The sequence below is a fragment of the Cupressus sempervirens genome, chromosome 6 (assembly GCF_028749045.1).
Source record: "Cupressus sempervirens isolate cs-2001-9-10 chromosome 6, ASM2874904v1, whole genome shotgun sequence".
NCBI classification, from domain to species: Eukaryota; Viridiplantae; Streptophyta; class Pinopsida; order Cupressales; family Cupressaceae; genus Cupressus; species Cupressus sempervirens.
In genome coordinates, this window is record NC_143123.1 from 680,121,004 (window position 1) to 680,142,453 (window position 21,450).

A 21,450-nucleotide genomic window follows, 5' to 3' on the forward strand; every position below is an offset into this window, starting at 1 on the left:
CTTGAACTAACTGATTTTGCATCTGTGAACAAAAGATTGTAAATTTTCTAAATTTTCTATGCTACATATCATGTATAATCTTACAAAGAATGGGTAGTTCCACACTTAAGACTGATGCCTTGAGCTTTATAGTTCTGTAGCATATATGATAATTATATGTTGACACAATTGACTTTTAAACTAGAAAGAAAAGAAGAAAATATTACCGTCCACAAATGGCCAAAACAGATCAACAGGCTTGGAATGTAGAAGACCAATATATTAGACCAAAACATAAAGCATGCATACTTGACAAATTATCAAGAAAATAATTTCCAGCTGAATTCTTCTTTTACACAGAGACCCACCAATTGCCAGAAAGCAACTGATTAATGTACATCTTACATGGATTCCCACTAATTTAATTACAAGTAACAATCCGGGGTTAATTCATTAAGAAGTTGTGCTTGACATTGTTCCAGAGAGCATCATATAATGTTGAGCATGAAATCCTCTTCGTAGAATCAGACATGTAGTTTACAGTGTGTTTCAACGTCAGGATCTTGCATTGTAGCTCAAATCAACCCCAGTACCTCACTGAATGTGCCATTATAGCCTTAAACACTGAACAGGACGGAAGATATACACCATTTATACATTATGCCATTATTCTCCATCAAATGTCTCTAAGAGATCATCACACATTGCAAGAAGCTGATCTGCAAGTGGAGGAATGCCAGGATTTCTACCATCATTATATGTATGTGCATTATCTGCAATTAGAGCAACATCTTGTCGAAATTCATCTCGACTTTTGTAATCAAGTCTTTTAACTTTCTGCTTAATTGTAGTGAGATCCATTGGATGATGCACATAAATAGAATAGTCTGGGGCCTCCTTCTTGGATACAGGTTTTAGAAACAAAAATGACACGTCAGTCTGACCTCTAAGTTTGTCCACTATGGCTTCCAATATTTTTGACAAATTAGCCTGCAAAAAGTGCAAATAACTTAACATGGTAACAGAAAGACATTCTTGCATTATCAGTTTATAAATTTAACAACTGAAATTCATAAAGATGCTAACATACTTCTCCTCCTCTTCGTCGCTTTGAAGATTGGCTGTAATCTGAAGAATATCGTCCAATCTCCAGAGTACGCCTTTTGATCCCCCTTTCTCTTTCAGGCATTCTTCTATCTTGTCTTGTATGCCTATTTGGTGTTTCATACTCATCTCTTTCTCTCTGAATTTCAATCTTTTCTCTTTCTTTTTGTTTCAGTTTCTTCCGTTCTTTCTTTTCGAAGTCTTCTCTTTTCTTTGCTGCTGCAGCCTCTAGCTGCCTCTGCTTTGCCCAAGCCCTTTCTTCCTCTCGTCGCTGCCTCTCTGCCCACAAATTCATTTCTTCTTCTTGTTGCTTCTTCTGTGCCCACAACATTTCTTCCTCTTCCCGCTGCTTCTCTGCCCGGATTTCTTCTTCTCGTAGCCAGAAATTCCTTAACTTTTCTTCCTGTAATCTCTTCTCTTTTTCCCTCTCATCTCTTAATCTCTTTTTCTCACTTTCCTCCCACTTCGACCTCTCTTCTCTTTCTCTCCTCTCTTTTTGTCTTTCCTGTGCCTCTTGCATTCTTCTTTCTTCAGCTTCCTCCTCCTCATGTTGCTCCTGCTCTACTCGTTGCTTCTGCAGTTCGATTTCAATCTCACTTAGTTTTCTCTGCTGCTCATCAAATGAAAATTCTTTTGGCTTCTTGAACTTGATTTTGGGAATCTTGTGCTCCTTCTCTGCTTCAAAAGTCTTTTTATGCGCATGAATATGTATTGCATTGACATCACTCTGTCCAGAACCCATCTTCCGAGATGCTGTTTCATTCTCTCTGGGTTTTTTTAATTTTGTTGAAATCTTTACGTTCTTAGCATGAGATGGCTGTGTTCTAATTTCATCACCAGCAACAGTTTCATCCCCACCATCTGCATTGTGACTCTCATTTATAGCTATGTTATCTGTGCTCTTATCACTGGCAGTCCGACATATGAACTTCACGGGGAAGGTTTTTCTATGCAACTTGTTGATCAAACTTACATTTTCAGTCTTCTGAACATCTGGATGAGCATTTGCTGCTTGCTGCAGGAGTTTGACAGGAGTTTTCTTTACTTTGGCTTTTGTTTGATGATTAGCAAACAATTCTTCACCAGAGGCACACACTCGTTTCTGAGAGTCCCCCTCTTGCTTATCTACATTTGCGTCCGTATCTTCATTATATAAAGGGCATTTCTTGTTTGTCCGCATGTGCCCTGACTGACCACAGAAAACACACAATATACATAAGTAATTATTTCAAACTAAATAGCATTTCTGTAAATACATACATGCACACAAAAAGAAAATTTACCTGTCCACATGCACCACAAATGAAGCCCTCTCTCACTGGTTTATCCTTCTGTTTTGTGATCTTCGAGTTCTGAAATTAAAATTGAAATCTATTAGTATTCTCAGATGACCAAACTAATGAATAAACTGGAAGCATTTTTAGAGGAAGCTTCATAACCAAAGAAAAGCATAAAATTAGGTTACAGAGGATAGGAAAAGGTGGTATGCTCCAGACGAAACTTTTCATTGACATGTCCAAAAAATACTAAATGTTAAACTTTATCCACTTGATATAAAATATATAGTTTGTCATGTGTTTGACAATGAAAATAGGCGAAATCAAAACTTACTGGATATGGAAGAAGAATTGTGTCTGGATCTCAAACATCACTTATGTCAAACAAAAACTATTCATAAACATTTGACATAATGTCATAAACAAAAATTAAGCTCAAATGCATAAAATTTACAGTCCATACTAACAAAATTAATGATTAGTCATTGCACAGATATTTGATTTGAAAAAAATTGATGGCAGTTGTTTTTCAAGTGATTTAGTATCTTCAGATTTTTGACAAACATACACAATATAGGACATTTTGAGAAAACACAGAGGACGTAAGATGACAATAGCTCTAATTAGTAATTTGTTATGGTGTGACAGAATCAAATGATTATTAAGTACTCAAAGGAACATAATTTGAAGTTGTAAGGAAGATCCTATATGTGGATACTATAATTAATCTTTATGAACAGACAAAATCCAAAAATGTGATCCATAGATACACCCACATGAGAAAGACTCCTAGTTGCAACAAAGGGTGGACAAACACCAAAGATACAACTGAAGACATGTGGAATGGCAGTGACATGTAGCATTAACAATGTCGTATCGGTGCACCTTGAATGCATGTGCACATAGACAAATGACTTGTGATAAAAACCTGGGAAGTTTTTAAAAAACCACTAGCATTCTGCGGCCATGAAAAAAATGCCAAAAGCCCACAGAGAGACTCAGTAAGTCTGAAACAAAAACTAGTGTGGAATAGCGGAAAAGCTTAATGAAACAAAAAGTCCAATTTTATTTCATTTTGTTTGCTCCCTTTTGCTCCTAAAAAAGACTGCCTCCCAACCTTCTCCAAGGATTTGAGATGGTTTTTAAGTGGATTCCAAAGCAAAATTGGATTCCTAGGTAGGTTTTCTTAACTTTTTTCTTTTTCTATTTTGGCATCTAGATTTACTGTTGATTGAAGTGATGAAAAACATTACTCTTGATGTCTGTTAATGGTAGGTCATTTTAAAAAACATCTTTGATTGTGATAGTGATAGTGGGCGTTACGAAGATCTGTTCTATGTCAGTGGCAATCTTTCCTAGTCACTGACCAACCCACGACTGACAGGATTGACTGGATACGTGGCTAACTCCACTCAGGATGATGATTGCTACTGATTAGAGTTAACCTCTACAGGATGACTAGGAGATTGCCTCTAGTAAGATATGATTGTCCAAAGGACGAGATGTGGATAAAGATATATAAGAGACGTCACGCAGCTGATAAACTCAGGCCTAAGCCTAAGATTTGTGATTTTTGTAATATTAGATTTTTTGACTTGTTTCAATTTTTAGAGATCTCAAATTTTTTTGTTAATGGCCTTTCCTATATAGTAACATACTCTAAGTTGAATTAGCGTCCATAGAACAAGATTTAACACCAATTTTACAATCATTATTCCAGTTTCTTCACTAGTTTCTCAAGAATCTCAACTTTTCAGGAAAAAAAAATCAATGCTCATTAATTTTAATTTCAACTGGTCTAGATTTATTTACACTAATTTAGCTTATTTGCTAACTTTTTAATTAAATATACAAACTTTTTAACTTTTTATTTGCCAAGGGCTGACAATGGTCCAATGAAGGAATAAAGGAGAAACAAATGTCATACTTGTACCCACAGAACAGAATGATTTGAAAAGGGAGAGGACAAAACTAGCCATGGCAACACCCATCGCTGAATCTCAAGGTGCTCCAGTCAACCTTGAAATAGGTGAAGCAATACTCAGATCACAGTGGGCTCTCTTCACGGCCCACATATATACAAATGCACCACCACTTCTGCTACTTCTAATAAAACACCACCATCAATGTCATCATCTAAAATTACTTATTTGGTGCATAGGATAACACCTAGAATGCCACCATCTGGAGGCAACTGGACGGAACAAGAAAGCACACTAACATGCAGAGATTGCATTTGTTGAATTGTGATACTTTAACAAAATCCATTTTGATATGGAAAACAATCCTTAAGAGCTTAGTTTGGCTACCACACTGTAGTTTCAAGAAAACATTACAAGGTGCTTTCTCACACAGACTTGCTTTCTCACACAGACTTCGATGGGAGGTCAGTCCAGTTGTTTTAAATGTTATGACAACTTAGTTTTAAAATTTAGACTAAATCATAAATTCATGTTGTTTTAATTATTGTAATTCCTATTTGTTGTTGAATTATATAAAACAAAAATACTGTAATTAATTTCACTTCATACTGTTGATAGGGTAAGAAACGCGGCATGATAGAAAAGAAGGGATTGGAGAAAATATGGCTTCACTATTCCCTGATGAGTGAATGGATGGGAAAAATGCATCATTAATTTCTTGGTTGCTTGCAAAACTAATATAGTTTTCTTGAAATTGGTGGATGCCTCCAACATAGTGAAATATGCTAAAACTTAGGATCTAGCATTTGAGCAAGTTGTCATGGAGGTGGGAATAAAGATGTGGTACAAATAATAACGCATAATACAACAGCATATGTGACACCGGGAATAATCCTCAAAGAGAAATACAATACATTTTTTTCTAAACCTTGGGCAAAATGTGTACTTGACCTTCATTTGGAGGACATAGCAAATTAGATCAAGGAGCACCAATTGTAGAGAATGGATCACCAGAAGATATATCTACAATCAACAAATGGGTTCTTCAGTTAATGAAAGAACACCTCGGAGAGACAGTTGGCAAGATCAGATGTCCTAAGGCTCACAGTGATTTTTATTATGTTGCAATGTTGTTTCATTGATGGCTTTGAAACAAATGTTTGTGAGTCAAAGATGACTAGAATCAACTTATTTTAAGAATCCTCATGGAGAAGTAGTTGCATGCACAGTCTTCATCAACCTCTTCGCACACACAGCTAGAGAGATTGTGAAGTTAACTTACAAACTTAGATATTTTAATTTTTTTAAATTCAAATCCAACTCTTCCAAAGAATCAAAATTTATAACTACAGTATTTGTTTGTTGATCAACTTCAGATACATTTGCATGAATCGAATGATGAGGTATAGAGGGACACACACCTGCACAAGTAGGACATAAAACCCTACTCAGAAGTCAGAACACCATTTGAGAATGGAAAATCGGTTCAAACAATTATAATTTCAAAATTGAAATGATAATAATCCTTTTATGTTACAAAAAATTCCATCTTACCAATATTCACTTGGCCAGCAATTGTCACCATGGACAAAGTAGTTGTGTAATACCCGTATTTTAGCTAACATCATCAGACGAGCTGAAATGTTGGTCAAAAAGCAATTTAGCCTTTAGGGTTTAAACGTATACATCTACTTCAAGAAGATGATAATTTACTTTTAGGGTTAGGCTAGCTAGCATTATAGAAAACAAATCAACAAAATGACCTCTAAGATTTCAAGAATAAGAGTTATGTGAATGATGTATACCCAATCTTTTAAACCACAAACTATGAACTAATTTAGGTTTGCTATCTTGAGTTTTCCAACTGATGAGGCCATTTTATGGCTCCATGTTTATATGCATTTCTGATAATTAGCTTAGGACTTGACTATTTTTAGTATGGTTTCCCAAAGGATCTTATAAGACACAATCTTACAAGACACTATAGGTCCAAATACTTCAGTATATGTGTTTTTGAAATATATGGTCAGTTGGAAGAACTTTGCTTATTACAGATAAACTTATGCTGAAACTGGTTACCTTTAGATTATTCCATATCTATGTGAATAGTTGAAGTGCGATTAATTTCCCATAGCCAAATAAGTTCTTTCCTTGCAGCTATGGGTTGAATGCATAGTTATTTTGTCTGATGTAAAATTGATGAAAGCCATGTGTAATGAATGAGGTGGATGCCTGTACTATAACCTACATTGCAGGACCAGGTTGATTATGCAGAGGCAAGTTGATAAAGGAGGCAATGGTTCGTCACAAATTTAATTAACATTTTCACACCTATTGGACCTGTTCAAACCACCGAGAGAATGGAGGAGTAATGACAGTCATAAAGATCAGCCAACTCATCACAATTCTTGAATGAGTCAACAATGAGGATGTTCCAATTTGCAGCAGATCTAGTTGATGGTACACCTATATTTTCTCTCATCTTCAATATGAAGACTTATTCTTTTGTAGTTGAGAGAATTCTCCAATAAAACTTTAATCTAACTAACTATTGTTAACTTAACCATCGGGAATGTTCAGCTGTTTTAGGAATAATTAAGTTTGTAGTATTCTATAAATAAGTTGTTGAATGATCTGTTGGTCAAGTTTCCAATTGATATTGCAAGACTAGAGCCGAGATATTCATGAGTGCAGTCTTATCTGAATAAACACAATTATAACAGTAAAGGAGATAGCTCCAATCTCACCTAAGTGTCCAAGTGAAACAGGTCGAGGTATATGTGACATCCCAATTGTGATGGAAGCTCTTATAGACAACTAATACGAAGAACATGTAAGTTAATCAAAACCACAACCACAAGCAGAAATCCAAGAAAATATAATTCCCCATGCCTGTAATCCTCTAGTTGAGTGACATCTAGGAGGGACTAAGAAGGGAAAATAACAAAAAAAACAATTATAACAAACATCCCAAAAAGATAATCTATCCTCTTGTAAAGGAAGTATGATCAATCATAGCTCAACAGTTTTGGGCAAGTGTTGTGTTTAAGTTTATTTAAGTGTTAAGTAACATGTGCTTTTAAAAGGGGATAGTTTGATAGAGTCGCGAGACACGCTTGATTGATATCAGCATGAGTGTTTAAGGTAGTTCGTCCGAGAAGTGTTGAGAAATAGTGATGTTCTAGTAGGGTAGTGTTGAGAAACACTGATTGGGTGGTACTGAAAAATACTTGTTTTTGTCCGGAGACAGCTGCGGTTTGGAAATGCCCCCCTAGTAAGATCTAGATGAAGAACAATTCCAGAACATAGTAAGTGTTGCAGAAGTCAATTGGGTTGTAATTGAAGCTACAATCTGATAGATGGAGTAGAAGGTTTGTGAGTGGTGCCTATTTACTAAGTTTTCACCACTTGGCAGGACTGTTATTGCTACCAAGGTACATGTTTACCAGGTTTTTGCCCGTGCACCTTTTTCATTTTTTTTAATTTTTTAGCTCTTTTTTTTTTGAGTTTTTGAACTTCTGATCTTTTTTTGTTTTTTGATATCTTTGGATTCATCAAAGTGCTTGTTTCCTAGGTTTTCACTATGATGATCATTTTTTCATGACTTTTTCTAATGTTTTTTTGAGGTAGCAAAGTGCACACTGAGAGGTGGACACCAAGATACACATTTCTTCAAGATCCTATGCTGATTTTTTATTTTTTTTAGGAAGTTATTCTGGATTTTTACAGATTACCAATTCTCAAGAAAGATCCTGCCTCCAATGTCTAGCAAGTGTAGGACTTGACAGATTAGCAAGCTAATGGATGAGATGGATAGGTAATGACACATAAAGCAAGTCAATGTGATCCTCAAGGACCATCTCCTCAAGATTACCCAAGCTAAGAAAAGGGAATATAGCCATATATAGCATGTTTTCGATAAGCAATGGAAGTCAACAAGCTAGATAGAATATAAGATAATGACCTGATGTTATGAAAGCATGTGGTCCGAAAAGAGTGGACATGTCACGGGGTTTCACAGAACCATGTTTTGCTTCATTTTTTTTTCTCTTTTGATCAAGACCAAGCAGTCAATTGGATAAGATAGTTATAGGATAAAACAATCAGGATGAAGTTGGCTATGGCTATGAGTGAATGATTTGGTATAAGAGAGATCATGATAGGGCAATGATGGATAAGATAGCCAATGTTCATGGATAGCTCAACATTGTCAAGATCAAAGGTTAAAGAGGGAATAGTTGGATGATGGAGAATTACGTATGACACCTATTTGTCATTTTTCATCATAGTACTTGTCCAAGGTGCTACAAGAAGTCGTTTTTTCCATAAGATGAATTTTATCTCTCTTTACTTTATCTACCAAGGTGTCTCTTTACCAACTTTTCACCAAGGCACCTTTTTTTCTTTTTCGATTTTTATTCTTTTAAAAAATTTAGAAAGAATTCAAGTCTTTTTATCCTTGGATAATGCTTCTCTGGAAAAATATGTTATGATGGGCCAAAGCAACTCAAAAGTATGCTCAAAGACATTGATAAGGTGATGGAAAGGAGACGATATAGGGCATAAAGGTATATGGGGGCACGGTTTTATGCATTGGATGAGATCAATGGGATGGAAGGATAGAAAGTCGAAGAATACTAGGTGAATGTGGGATAGTGAATAGGGTATTGAAAGGATTGTGCAAGGGTATGTAGAAAAGTAGGCAAGATCAACATTGACACACACATTGAAGTGAGGTGGAATGATGGAGGAAACATGGATGAAATAGCTTGTTTTTTTTATGCATAAAGTGGTGGAAGATATTTGGAAGACGATGGAGTGGAAGCCTTTGGAAGCTTGGTGTTACATCCCAATTTTTGACCTAACTTGAAATATAGCCGTTGAGGTTCACATGAAGTCAGTTGACAGTTTAATTTGACATAATCTGGTGAAATGGTAAGTTGGTTGTTATGATTTCAAGTGAAGATGACATGATAGTTGATCATTAATCACGAATTCATGAAATTAAAATGAAAGGTTAACTGATATGATTATTTATAATTTATAATTTAATTATAGAGAAATACCTTGCAAGGAGCATGTCGAAGGGGTGGAAGCATTGTCAAAAAAGAATTAGCCAGGGCATCACCATCACTGGCAGACGGGTAAAGGGCATAGGGATTTGAAACAAGATACACCCGTGGAATTGCATGAGTTATTTAAATAAATAATTTAAATAAAATAATTGAGTTAAAATATAAAACGTATCATAAAGGGTTTTAAATTATCTTTGTCGTAGTATTTTTAATAATTGTTTATAAATGTTCTTTTAAATATAAAATCATTTAGCACCATTATAATTTAATAATCAATCAAATGATGTACATATTAGATTTTAATGATTAAAATAACCTTTCATCTTCTTTCTTTCCTTCTTTTTCCTCCTTTCTTTCTTTATTTTATTTAATCGATTCAAGAGTCTTTTCAAATGGCTTCTTGTAACTATAGGTAGCCGTAGAGTCAGGCTTACTCTATATTATGGATTTTTCTTTGGCTGTCGGCATCCATTCTTCTTCTTTCTTTTTCAAATTTCAGTTCTCTTGGCAATCAAACATTGGCATTCTCATAATTTTCAGAGTGAACCCAAGTTCATACTTTGCCATCGATTGGAATCTACCAAGCCGCAGATCTCTGAGCTGGGTTGGCGGATTAATCATGCGCACGTCGTTCTCAATTTTAGGTCACGAATTGCATATTGACCTAGCAACCTGTAAGAACACTGTAGCCCAATCATGGCTACCTTGAATCTTTATTCTCTTTCTTTGCCTTCTCATGTATTTAATACAAACGACAGCAAGTATTGCAAGGCATTTCGCAGTTCCCTTATCTTGTTAGAGAAGTCAACATGCCTCGTCTCTAGAAATCAATTGATCAGGTTTAATACTGCCGAACCTATGGAGAAGACTGGTATATTTTGATGCCTTAGACACTCAAGGATTCACTGGTAGTAATTCTATCTTCTTTTAATAAGTTTGTTACTTAATGAATATCTACAAATTACAGAGGCACAACCTTTTTCTTTAAGATAGTATTTCCTATTTTTTTTATTTGACATCGGTTATGGTATAAATTGAAATTATGGTGGCCATAAGTAGACAGGTAGCAATATAAATTCAACACTTAATGCTTTTATTAATCAGAGCCATACCTGTCAATCAACAAAGTTTGTGCTAATGACTTCTAACTTCTTTGGATATGAATAGGCATTTTTTTTTTTGTGGAACTAGGTTATGAAAATAGTATAAGAGTGCCTGTTTCCATTATTTCCAATCTAGAAACATAAATTTAAATGTCCTGGAATCTTTTCAAAAACATCTGATGGTCTAGCATATCCTAGAAAAGTACTCGATTTTGTATATGTTATTTATTTTGTTTGGGCATAGCTTGTGAAATGTTGGATACATTTATAATTGGCAGAATCAGTTAATCTGAGAATTCCTAATACCTGGAACTCACCCGGTGTGTAGCCAAGAAAAAGGGTGACGAGGTGTAAAAGAGGAATCATCATTAATATGAACCAGTATCAGTTATGACATTTCTATATTTATCATTTAATATGAATTAATTAATAGTTCATGCATATTCCTGTTATGATGATCTCCTACGGTCAAGTCGTATGGCGTGTTTATATCTTGAAGCCCAGTGAAAGGTAAGATGTTCCCTAACAATTCCGAATAGGGAGGGCCTTTCTCGTTAGAGATTGTGTGGGGATAAGATTTGGTCTGAGGTTGGGAGGTAATGCCCCTAGCAATGTTTCACGTCTCTCAACATGTCAGATATGCATCAAACAAAGATAAGCCATGAAATCAATTGTTTATCGGAAACAAGTATTATCATTTTTGTTTATGAGAAGGTAAGATTAAATTGAAGTATTTCATTGTTATCATCATTTTACTTCATATAAATGAATACTGAATATAAGTAATTATCTAATCTTGAGAAATTGTCACAGGTAAGCAATCGGAAGAAAAAGAAATCCGAAGCCCTAATTGATTGTGACAGCTGGAACCTTAATTGATATGGTGGTATTGGAAGCCCTAACTGAATCCGTGGTATCGAAAACCCTAGTTGAATCTGTGGTTGCGGAGCCCTAAATTGAATCCGTCGTCGAGGAAACCCTAAATAAAATCCGTTGTCACGGAAGCCCTAAGTGGTAAAGCAATACCAAAAGCCCTAAATAAACCGATGGTAATTGATGCCCTAATTGGTAAGATGATATGTGATGCCCTAATTTAAGTTACATTGGTATTTAGTGGTATTCATCAAATGATTTTTGAAACAGTAGTTGATTTGAGAAATTGTTATAGTGTATTTGTGGACTAACCTGGGTGGTTACAGAAGCATACTTAGATGATTTTCAGTCTCAGTTTTTCCGAGGTATGTGATTTCAATTTCTGAAGTAATTTCATTAAAAGGTATTTCAAGTATTTAGTTAAGAAATTTTTGTTTAACTGACTTTAACAGTAAATCTTCTTCACATGAACATGACTGATGTAACTGCCTTCTTATGAAATCCAAGTTATAACCGTATTCTATGCATATGTTAGATGTTAATTTAGACTTGGAAAAATTGGATGTTACACTTGGAAGTCAATTTTGAAGAGAAACTTCAAAATCCAAATAGCTTTTGATTTTTCTTTTCTTTCAAACGCCTAAGGAAGCATTTCTTCAATGATGCATAAAGGAACCCATATTTTCTTTGATTTCGTTCTTTGCTTAGTGGATCCTTGTGGTCTCTTGACTATTTCTTTTTTCTACATATTCACATGGTGATTAGATAAGAGTCATATGAATATGGATTCTTGTGTTTCTTCCTTTTATGTTGTACATCCAAATCGCTTTCAAAAGACATGGGATTTATGGATGGATGACGCTGATATGGCAGGTTTGAATGGATGAGTGGATGGAAATTTGTCAAGGATGAATGTCTTTGTTGATCTTGAGGTATGATAGGAGAAGTGGATGGCGAGCTATAAGTGAAAGGTATAGGAAATGGAGGAATAAAGGGTACCAATATAGATGGAAGATTTGAAGGTTTTAGCTTTGAGATATAAGGACCAAGGATAGATTTGGAAGATAAAAAGGGATAATGGATAGTGATAGCAACATCTATAGTGTGAGCAACATAGACAAGGCTCCCATCTCTAGGACACATCTTTATACCAATAAGCTCATAAATAGCTTTCATGGGAGGAAATTTGGTAGGAGTAGTTGAAGTTTAAGGTTATTTATTCCCATGGCAAAGATTAGGAAGAATGGTATTTTTTTGAGGTGGATATGGAAAAGTATAACAATAGAATGAGTGGATACTATGATCTTGACAAAGATCTTTAGATAGCATAGGAAGAGTACTTTTCTCTTGATTTTCAATAAGCTCACTGGCAATGGTGGAAGTTGTAATGTCCCCGCTATAAGGGTTGGTAAGGGACAAGTAATGATGGCAAAAAATTTTGGTAAATCAAATCAAAATGTTTTATCCACTATGAAATAAATCCATGTGTTTATTATTACCAATACCTGTACATATATTTAACTTAACGCTCTCCACCAACATCATCTTGGATCATGTTATGACATTCATAATGAATGCCCTCCACCAAGTTTACACTTGGATCTTTCTATGATGTTCGCAATGAATGCCCTCCACCAAGTTTATACTCAGATCATTCTCCACCAAGTGCACTTGGATCATAAAATAACATTCATACAAAATATCCTCCACCAAACATAGTTTGAATAGTACAATATGACATTTAAAATGTCCTCCACCTAACATAGTTTGGATCAATTATTTCCCATAGTAAATTATATTCATTTATTATTATGTACATCGTCTCTATATATCAATGATCCTAATGTTATTTTTATAAGTTTATATATATATGCAAATTTATATAAATAATTAAATAAACTAATATATAAATTGATATTAACAATAATAATATTTATAATCATACCTTTCTAAAATATACCTTTGCCTTTGATGAGTTCCATGTCTTCCGCTGCACCGTTACCTTATTACCTTCCACTTACATCAACCTTCACTCGCGTCTTTATTTTAAATATTTCTGCACTAACATTCATCCACGTCACCTTGGACCGACATCTTCTAATTTTTTTGGTTTTTCCACTAATCAGATACTACCTTAGACACTCCTATACACTTGGCAATTATTGTTTCGCCTACTTAATAACTTCACTAGCTTATGCACGAAATCTGTTGGCCAACTTTTTCTCCACAATTATCTCCTTGCTTTTGGTTCGCATCCGCTATGTTTTCAGTCTTTGGTCTGCTGTTATGGTGTTAGAGTCATGGCTATATTGAGTATCGATTGAATGTCCTATCTAGGATCCCCTTGGGGTTTATAGATCTTCATGCAAATTGAATAAGATGAATATCTAAGTTATATTCTCCCCTATGTTTTTTAATATTTTTGGCTTATATATTGTCCATTTATTTATTAAGTGTCACGACCATTGACCACTAGTAATCTAGTAGCAAAGGGTGACGACCGTAGGTGACTCACTCCACATTAGAAATTGATTTCTTTTCATTAGATAGTCAATTGAAATAGTATAGAATTATGAATTTATAAACATATATATTCATTTATTAGGAGTATTTATTTATTATTTATTTATTAAAAATATTTAATAATTTTTTATAAATGGGAATGTTTTGATTGATGTCTAATCTAAATAACAACTATTCTATTAGGGAAAGCCATTTTGTAAATTAATATCAAATTTCGATATTAGACAGGGGTTATTACAGACCTACCCTCCCAAAATTGCTTGTCCTCAAGCAATTATCATTTTCATTTCATACGTTATATTTTACTTGACCCTTGATTTTAACTTTGAATTGAATGATAAATGACTAGATGCGAGAACTTTGATAAATATGATGCTAATAAAGATTAGTGAATGTAAGATTTCAAGATTGACTTATCATTCAATTTGTGTTTAATGATTAAATGATCAAAATGATGAGTTATAGATCTCATGATATCGAAATTGTTGAGTTTCCCAAATGATTCCAAGCATAATTTGATCAATAACTTCATCGTTGAAAGATATAGTATGATTGGTCTTTATAGTTTCGAAATATACTTCCCTTGATGATTCATTTAATAAAATAGATAGGTTAGCATATTGAGCTCAAGTCCTTTTGTGTTTCATACATTACCTCCTTAAGAAGATGAAAATCTCAATGTCCATGGCCCTAGATACCTATCTATGAGTAGGCTCCCTCAAGGCATTGGGACCACATACCCATCTTGGATTCTTTCTTTAGGGATTTTGGTATCATGTTCTTACCTATCTTGGACTCTTTCCTCAAGGTATTCAAAACCATGCCCTCACCCATCTTGGACTCTTTCCTCAAGGCATTGGAACCCATGCCCCTACCTATCTTGGAATCTACCTATCTCAAGCGGATTTACTCTATCTCTCCTGTCTTGAGAATAAGTCACTTGTATGAACTTAGATTCATCATTTGTTTAATCATATTTCTAGGCTTCTTTAACAATTGTATTCAATAGTTTGATCTCTTTATAATTGTACAAGATGGCAAGATCATGCTCTGATACTAATATATTGTCCCCACTATTAGGGTTAGTAAATGACAAGTAATGATGGCAAAAATATTTGGTAAATCAAATCAAAATGTTTTATCCATTATGAAATATGTTCATGTATTTATTATAGCCAATATATGTAAATATATTTAACTTAACACTCTTCGCCAAGATCATCTTGGATCATATTATGTCATTCATAATGAATGCCCTCCACCAAGTTTACACTTGCATCTTTCTATGACATTCGCGATGAATGCCCTCCACCAAGTTTATACTCATCAGATCATTCTCCACCAAGTTTATACTTGGATCATTCTCCACCAAGTGCACTTGGATCATAAAATAACATTCATACAAAATGTCCTCCACCAAACATTGTTTGGATCGTACTATATGACATTTAAAATGTCCTCCAGCAAACATAGTTTGGATCAATTATTTCCCATAAGAAATCATATTCATTTATTATTATGTACATCATCTCTATACATCAATGATCCTAATGTCATTTTTATAAGTTTATATATATATACACGTGCAAATTTATATAAATAATTAAATAAACTAATATATAAAATTGATATTAACAACATTAATGTTTATAATCATACCTTTCTAAAATATACCTTTGCCTTTGATGGGTTTCATGTCTTCTATTGCACCATTACCTTATTACCTTTCACTTACATCAACCTTCACTCATGTCTTTGTTTTAAATATTTGTGCACTAGCATTCCTCCACGTCAGCTTGGACAGACATCTTCTAAATATTATGTTTTTTCCACTTATTGAATACTACCTTAGATACTCGTATACATGTGGCAATTATGGTTTTGCCTACTTAATAACTTCACTAGCTTATGCGTGAGTTATGCTGGTCAACTTTTCCTCCACATTTATCTCCTTGCTTTTGGCTTGCATCCGCTATGTTTTCAGTCTTTGGTCTGTTGTTGTGGTGTTAGAGTTATGGCTATATTGAATATCGATTGAAATCCACGTGGGGTTTATAGATCGAGATGCAGATCGAACAATAAGATGAATATCTAAGTTATATTCTCCCCTATGTTTTTTAATATTTTTGGCTTATATACTGTCCATTTATTTATTAAGTGTCGCAGCCATTGACCACCAGTAATCTAGTCGGAAAGGGTTACGACCATATGTGACTCACTCCAAATTAGGAAATTGATTTCTTTTCATTAGATAGTCAATAGATGACAGTATAGAAATATTAATTCATAAACATATATATTCATTTATTAGGAGTATTTATTTATTATTTATTTATTATGAATATAATCCATAATAAAAATATTTAATAATTTATTATAAATGGGGAAATGTTTTGATTGATGTCTAATTAAAATAACAATTATTCTTTTTCTCTATTTTCTCATGCAGTGTCGATGACACGTGCCTTTATTGGTGTTTGTACCTCACTCTCGATGTGTTTGGCTCCTGTGTTGTAGGAGATTTTAGGCCCATCTTTTCAGCTGCCTGTCACCTCACCTGCCTTAAAGGAAGGTTGTATTGTTGTTCTATGCTTCTTTGGTTGATGGTTCATGCCTTCTATTTCCATGGAAGTTCCTTTGGTTGATGGTTCATGCCTTCTATTTCCATGGAGGTTCTACAGATCAACATTTTGACAGAGTTTTGCAGTTCTTCATGCTTCAATGATTCCCTTCTGATCTCTTTGTTCCTTCTTCTGGAACATTCTTTGCTATCTCTTTTTGGAGTAGGGTTTTTCCCATGTGGTTTTCTCTATTTCTCCTCTTTATAGAGATTTTGTTGTGATTGGGTACCTGATCAGGCCTTGTTGCCGGGACCCAATTCTCTTTCATAGCTGTGCTAGGTTAGCTTACCTCCTGAGCTTCCCTTAAGGGGGGGTGTTAGAGTAATTATTTGTTCTAACTTATTAATTAAATCACTTTGATTTAATTAATTAAGTTGCCTATTACTCTAGTTTGCTTAAGCTATCTTGTAGGTGCATATAATTAATATTCTATTAATTATATTGTGCAACCCTAGCTTTTTTAGGATTTAGTTTCCCTTTTCGGGTTTCGTGATTCCTTTATAAGGATTCACCTCTTTGTATTTTATTAATTCACTTATTGGATTATATGAGATATTGCTCTTTGCATGTGCATAAGATGGATCTGGCTTTTTGGCCTCCTTGATTTTTCCTTGCCTCTATTCTTTGCTTCATCCATGTGACAGGGTTATGCATGCAGGTGTTCTTGGGAGATTAGTTTTTCACCTAATCTAACATGGTATCAGAGCAAGCTTGCTGCTCGCTGTTCGTGGTTTGTTGAAGCATTTCAGAAGCTGCATTTTTCAAGGGTTTCGGAAGCTTTTTATGTGGATTTAGGGGGGACCTATTTTTCTGGTCACTGTGGGCTCAAACGGACATCACCGTTGCGCTCAGAGTGCCCAAAAACCCCAGAATCCATATAAAATTTGTCCATTTTGGACACCGTTGGTCTGGGAGGCAAAAAAAATTTGCCGTACAGGGCCGTACGGCCTCTACATGCAATCCAAGACGCTCAAAATCAAAAAAATTTGCAAAAAAATCATACAACGGCTTTTTTTTTGCCACCGCGGATATCTAACTGCTAGCAGCTCCGCTGCGGTTACCGCAACGGTCACCACTGGCGGCCCACTTAGTGGCCACCGCTAGCGGCTCCGCCAACGGCCCACAACGGCTCCATCGGCGGTTCCCGCCGCGCCCCACCCGTGGCGGCCTCCGCCCTCCCACCACCCGGCCACCACTCCGCCGGCGGCGCGGTGGTGGTGGAAGTTTTGTGTTTTTTTTATTATTTTTTTATTAAAAAAATAATAATTTTTTCCTGCATCCGGAGGCCCTGGAGGTTTTTTCTCCGTAACTTGAGCATACGGATGTATTTTTTCGATCCGAAAAATGCGCCGGAAAGTTGGTTCCGAGACAGAGATACTAGTACAGGTGTTTTTGGGTTTTGATGCAGTTTGGTTGCCTGTTTTGGCAGTCAAAGCCGGATGTTCTGTTTTGCACTCTGAGAGGCGTATCTTGAGCTTCCGATCTCCAATTTTGGACTTCTTTATATCGCAGGAAAGCTTTTTCTGTGCTCTTTCTAGTGATGCTAGTTGTTGTTCCAAATTCTGTTCCAGGCACATCCTATTCAGTCTTTTGTGTTTTAGCATTCTGATGGATATCCTGATTGTTTCAAGTCCGGAGATCAATTTTGTTGCTTCAGTTGCTTCGTTGTGGGCTTTACCTTCTGTTGTTTCAGCCTTATGTTTTTTTTGATCATTTTTTATATTCATTGTAAGCATCTTTATGCAACGCACTGAGATAAAGTGCCACTCTTGCGTTTCGAGATCCTTTTCATCATTGTGATTCGTTGTACTCGCACTATTTTATAAAGTGCCATGGGGGGGGATAGTTGTTTGCCGCTTATAGGCCCTCTTTCTCTATTTTCTCATGCAGTGTCGATGACACGTGCCTTTATTGGTGTTTGTACCTCACTCTCGATGTGTTTGGCTCCTATGTTGTAGGAGATTTTAGGCCCATCTTTTCAGCTGCCTGTCACCTCACCTGCCTTAAGGGGAGGTTATATTGCTGTTCTATGCTTCTTTGGTTGATGGTTCGTGCCTTCTATTTCCATGGAGGTTCCTTTGGTTGATGGTTCATGCCTTCTATTTCCATGGAGTTTCTACAGATCAGCATTTTGACAAAGTTTTGCGGTTCTTCATGCTTCAATGATTCTCTTCTGATCTCTTTGTTCCTTCTTCTGGAACATTCTTTGCTATCTCTTTTTGGAATAGGGTTTTTCCCATGTGGTTTTCTCTATTTCTCCTCTTTATAGAGATTTTGTTGTGATTGGGTACCTGATCAAGCCTTGTTGCCGAGACCCAATTCTCTTTCATAGCTATGCTAGGTTAGCTTACCTCCTGAGCTTCGCTAAAGGGGGGGTGTTAGAGTAATTATTTGTTCTAACTTATTAATTAAATCACTTTGATTTAATTCATTAAGTTGCCTATTACTCTAGTTTGCTTAAGCTATCTTGTAGGTGCATATAATTAATGTTCTATTAATTATATTGTGCAACCCTAGCTTTTTTAGGATTTAGTTTCCCTTTTCGGGTTTCGTGATTCCTTTATAAGGATTCACCTCTTTGTATTTTATTAATTCACTTATTGGATTATATGAGATATTGCTCTTTGCATGTCCATAAGATGGATCTGGCTTTTTGGCCTCCTTGATTTTTCCTTGCCTCTATTCTTTGCTTCATCCATGTGACAGGGTTATGCATGCAGGTGTTCTTGGGAGATTAGTTTTTCACCTAATCTAACATGGTATCAGAGCAAGCTTGCTGCTCGCTGTTCGTAGTTTGTTGAAGCATTTCAGAAGCTGCATTTTTCAAGGGTTTCGGAAGCTTTTTATGTGGATTTAAGGGGGACCTATTTTTCTGGTCACTTTGGGCTCAAACGGACATCACCGTTGCGCTCAGAGCGCCCAAAAACCCCAGAATACATATAAAATTTGTCCATTTTGGACACCGTTGGTCTGGGAGGCAAAAAAAATTTGTCGTACAAGGTCGTACGGCCTCTGCTCGCAATCCGAGACGCTCAAAATCAAAAAAAAATTGCAAAAAAATCATACTGCGGCTTGTTTTTTGCTGCCGCAGTTATCTAACCGCTAGCGGCTCCGCTGCGATCACCACTGGCGGCCCGCTTAGCGGCTCCGCTAGCAGCTTCGTCGACGGTTCCCACCGCAGCCCCGCCACGCCCCGCCCGTGGTGGCCTCCGCCCTCCCACCACCCGGCCACCACTCCGCTGGCGGTGCGGTGGTGGTGGAAGTTTTGTGTTTTTTTTATTATTTTTTTATTGAAAAAAATAATTTTTTCCTGCATCCGGAGGCCCTGGAGGTTTTTTCTCCGTAACTTGAGCATACGGATGTATTTTTTCAATCCGAAAAAATGCGCCGAAAAGCTGGTTCCAAGACGGAGATGCTGGTACAGGTGTTTTTGGGTTTTGATGCAGTTTGGTTGCCTGTTTTGGCAGTCAAAGCCGGATGTTCTATTTTGCACTCCGGGAGGCGTATCTTGAGCTTTCGATCTCCAATTTTGGACTTCTTTATATCGTTGGAAAGCTCTTTCTGTGCTCTTTCCAGTGATGCTGGTTGTTGTTCCAGATTCTGTTCCAGGCACATCCTATTCAGTCTTTTGTGTTTTAGCATTCTCGTGGATATCCTGATTGTTTCAGGTCCGGAGATCGATTTTGTTGCTTCAGTTGCTTCTTTTTGGGCTTTACCTTCTGTTGTTTCAGCCTTATGTTTTTTCTGATCATTTTTTATATTCATTGTAAGCATCTTTATGCAACGCACTGAGATAAAGTGCCACTCTTGCATTTCGAGATCCTTTTCATCATTGTGATTCGTTGTACTCGCACTATTTTATAAAGTGTCATGGGGGGGGATAGTTGTTTGCTGCTTATAGGCCCTCTTTCTCTATTTTCTCATGCAGTGTCGATGACACGTGCCTTTATTGGTGTTTGTACCTCACTCTTGATGTGTTTGGCTCCTGTGTTGTAGGAGATTTTAGGCCCATCTTTTCAGCTGCCTGTCACCTCACCTGCCTTAAGGGGAGGTTATATTGCTGTTCTATGCTTCTTTGGTTGATGGTTCGTGCCTTCTATTTCCATGGAGGTTCCTTTGGTTGATGGTTCATGCCTTATATTTCCATGGAGTTTCTACAGATCAGCATTTTGACAGAGTTTTGCGGTTCTTCATGCTTCAATGATTCTCTTCTGATCTCTTTGTTCCTTCTTCTGGAACATTCTTTGCTATCTCTTTTTGGAGTAGGGTTTTTCCCATGTGGTTTTCTCTATTTCTCCTCTTTATAGAGATTTTGTTGTGATTGGGTACCTGATCAGGCCTTGTTGCCGGGACCCAATTCTCTTTCATAGCTGTGCTAGGTTAGCTTACCTCCTGAGCTTCGCTTAAGGGGGGGTGTTAGAGTAATTATTTGTTCTAACTTATTAATTAAATCACTTTGATTTAATTCATTAAGTTGCCTATTACTCTAGTTTGCTTAAGCTATCTTGTAGGTGCATATAATTAATGTTCTATTTATTATATTGTGCAACCCTAGCTTTTTTAGGATTTAGTTTCCCTTTTCGGGTTTCGTGATTCCTTTATAAGGATTCACCTCTTTGTATTTTATTAATTCACTTATTGGATTATATGAGATATTGCTCTTTGCATGTCCATAAGATGGATATGGCTTTTTGGCCTCCTTGATTTTTCCTTGCCTCTGTTCTTTGCTTCATCCATGTGACAGGGTTATGCATGCAGGTGTTCTTGGGAGATTAGTTTTTCACCTAATCTAACAGTTTCTTCATTTTTTGAATAGTCCTCTTGACATGGAGCCTCTTCTAAGGACGAGGGAGTATCTTGTGTCTGGGTGATAGGCATGGTAGAACATAAAAGTTTTGGATCTTTGATTTTAGAAGCATTGAAAAGATTTAAAGCAAAATGCAGATTAAGCTTGGATTTCTTTCAAGGTAGCA

General features: G+C 36.1%; 1 protein-coding gene across 4 annotated transcripts in view; it reads right to left on the minus strand.

Annotated features, from left to right (window-relative positions):
• Positions 1 to 244: 244 nt before the first annotated feature.
• Positions 245 to 21,450, minus strand: part of LOC149554018 (transcription initiation factor TFIID subunit 1-like) — a 154,495-nt gene continuing 133,289 nt past the window's right edge. For all 4 annotated transcript variants that reach the window (XM_089789341.1, XM_089789342.1, XM_089789344.1 and 1 more), the window contains exons 20-22: positions 2,367 to 2,435; positions 1,070 to 2,272; positions 245 to 969 (exon numbers count right to left, since the gene is read on the minus strand). In XM_089789341.1, coding sequence (XP_089645467.1) covers positions 646 to 969; positions 1,070 to 2,272; positions 2,367 to 2,435 — 1,596 coding nt within the window. In that variant the 3' untranslated portion in view covers positions 245 to 645. The remainder of the gene's footprint in view (positions 970 to 1,069; positions 2,273 to 2,366; positions 2,436 to 21,450) is intronic.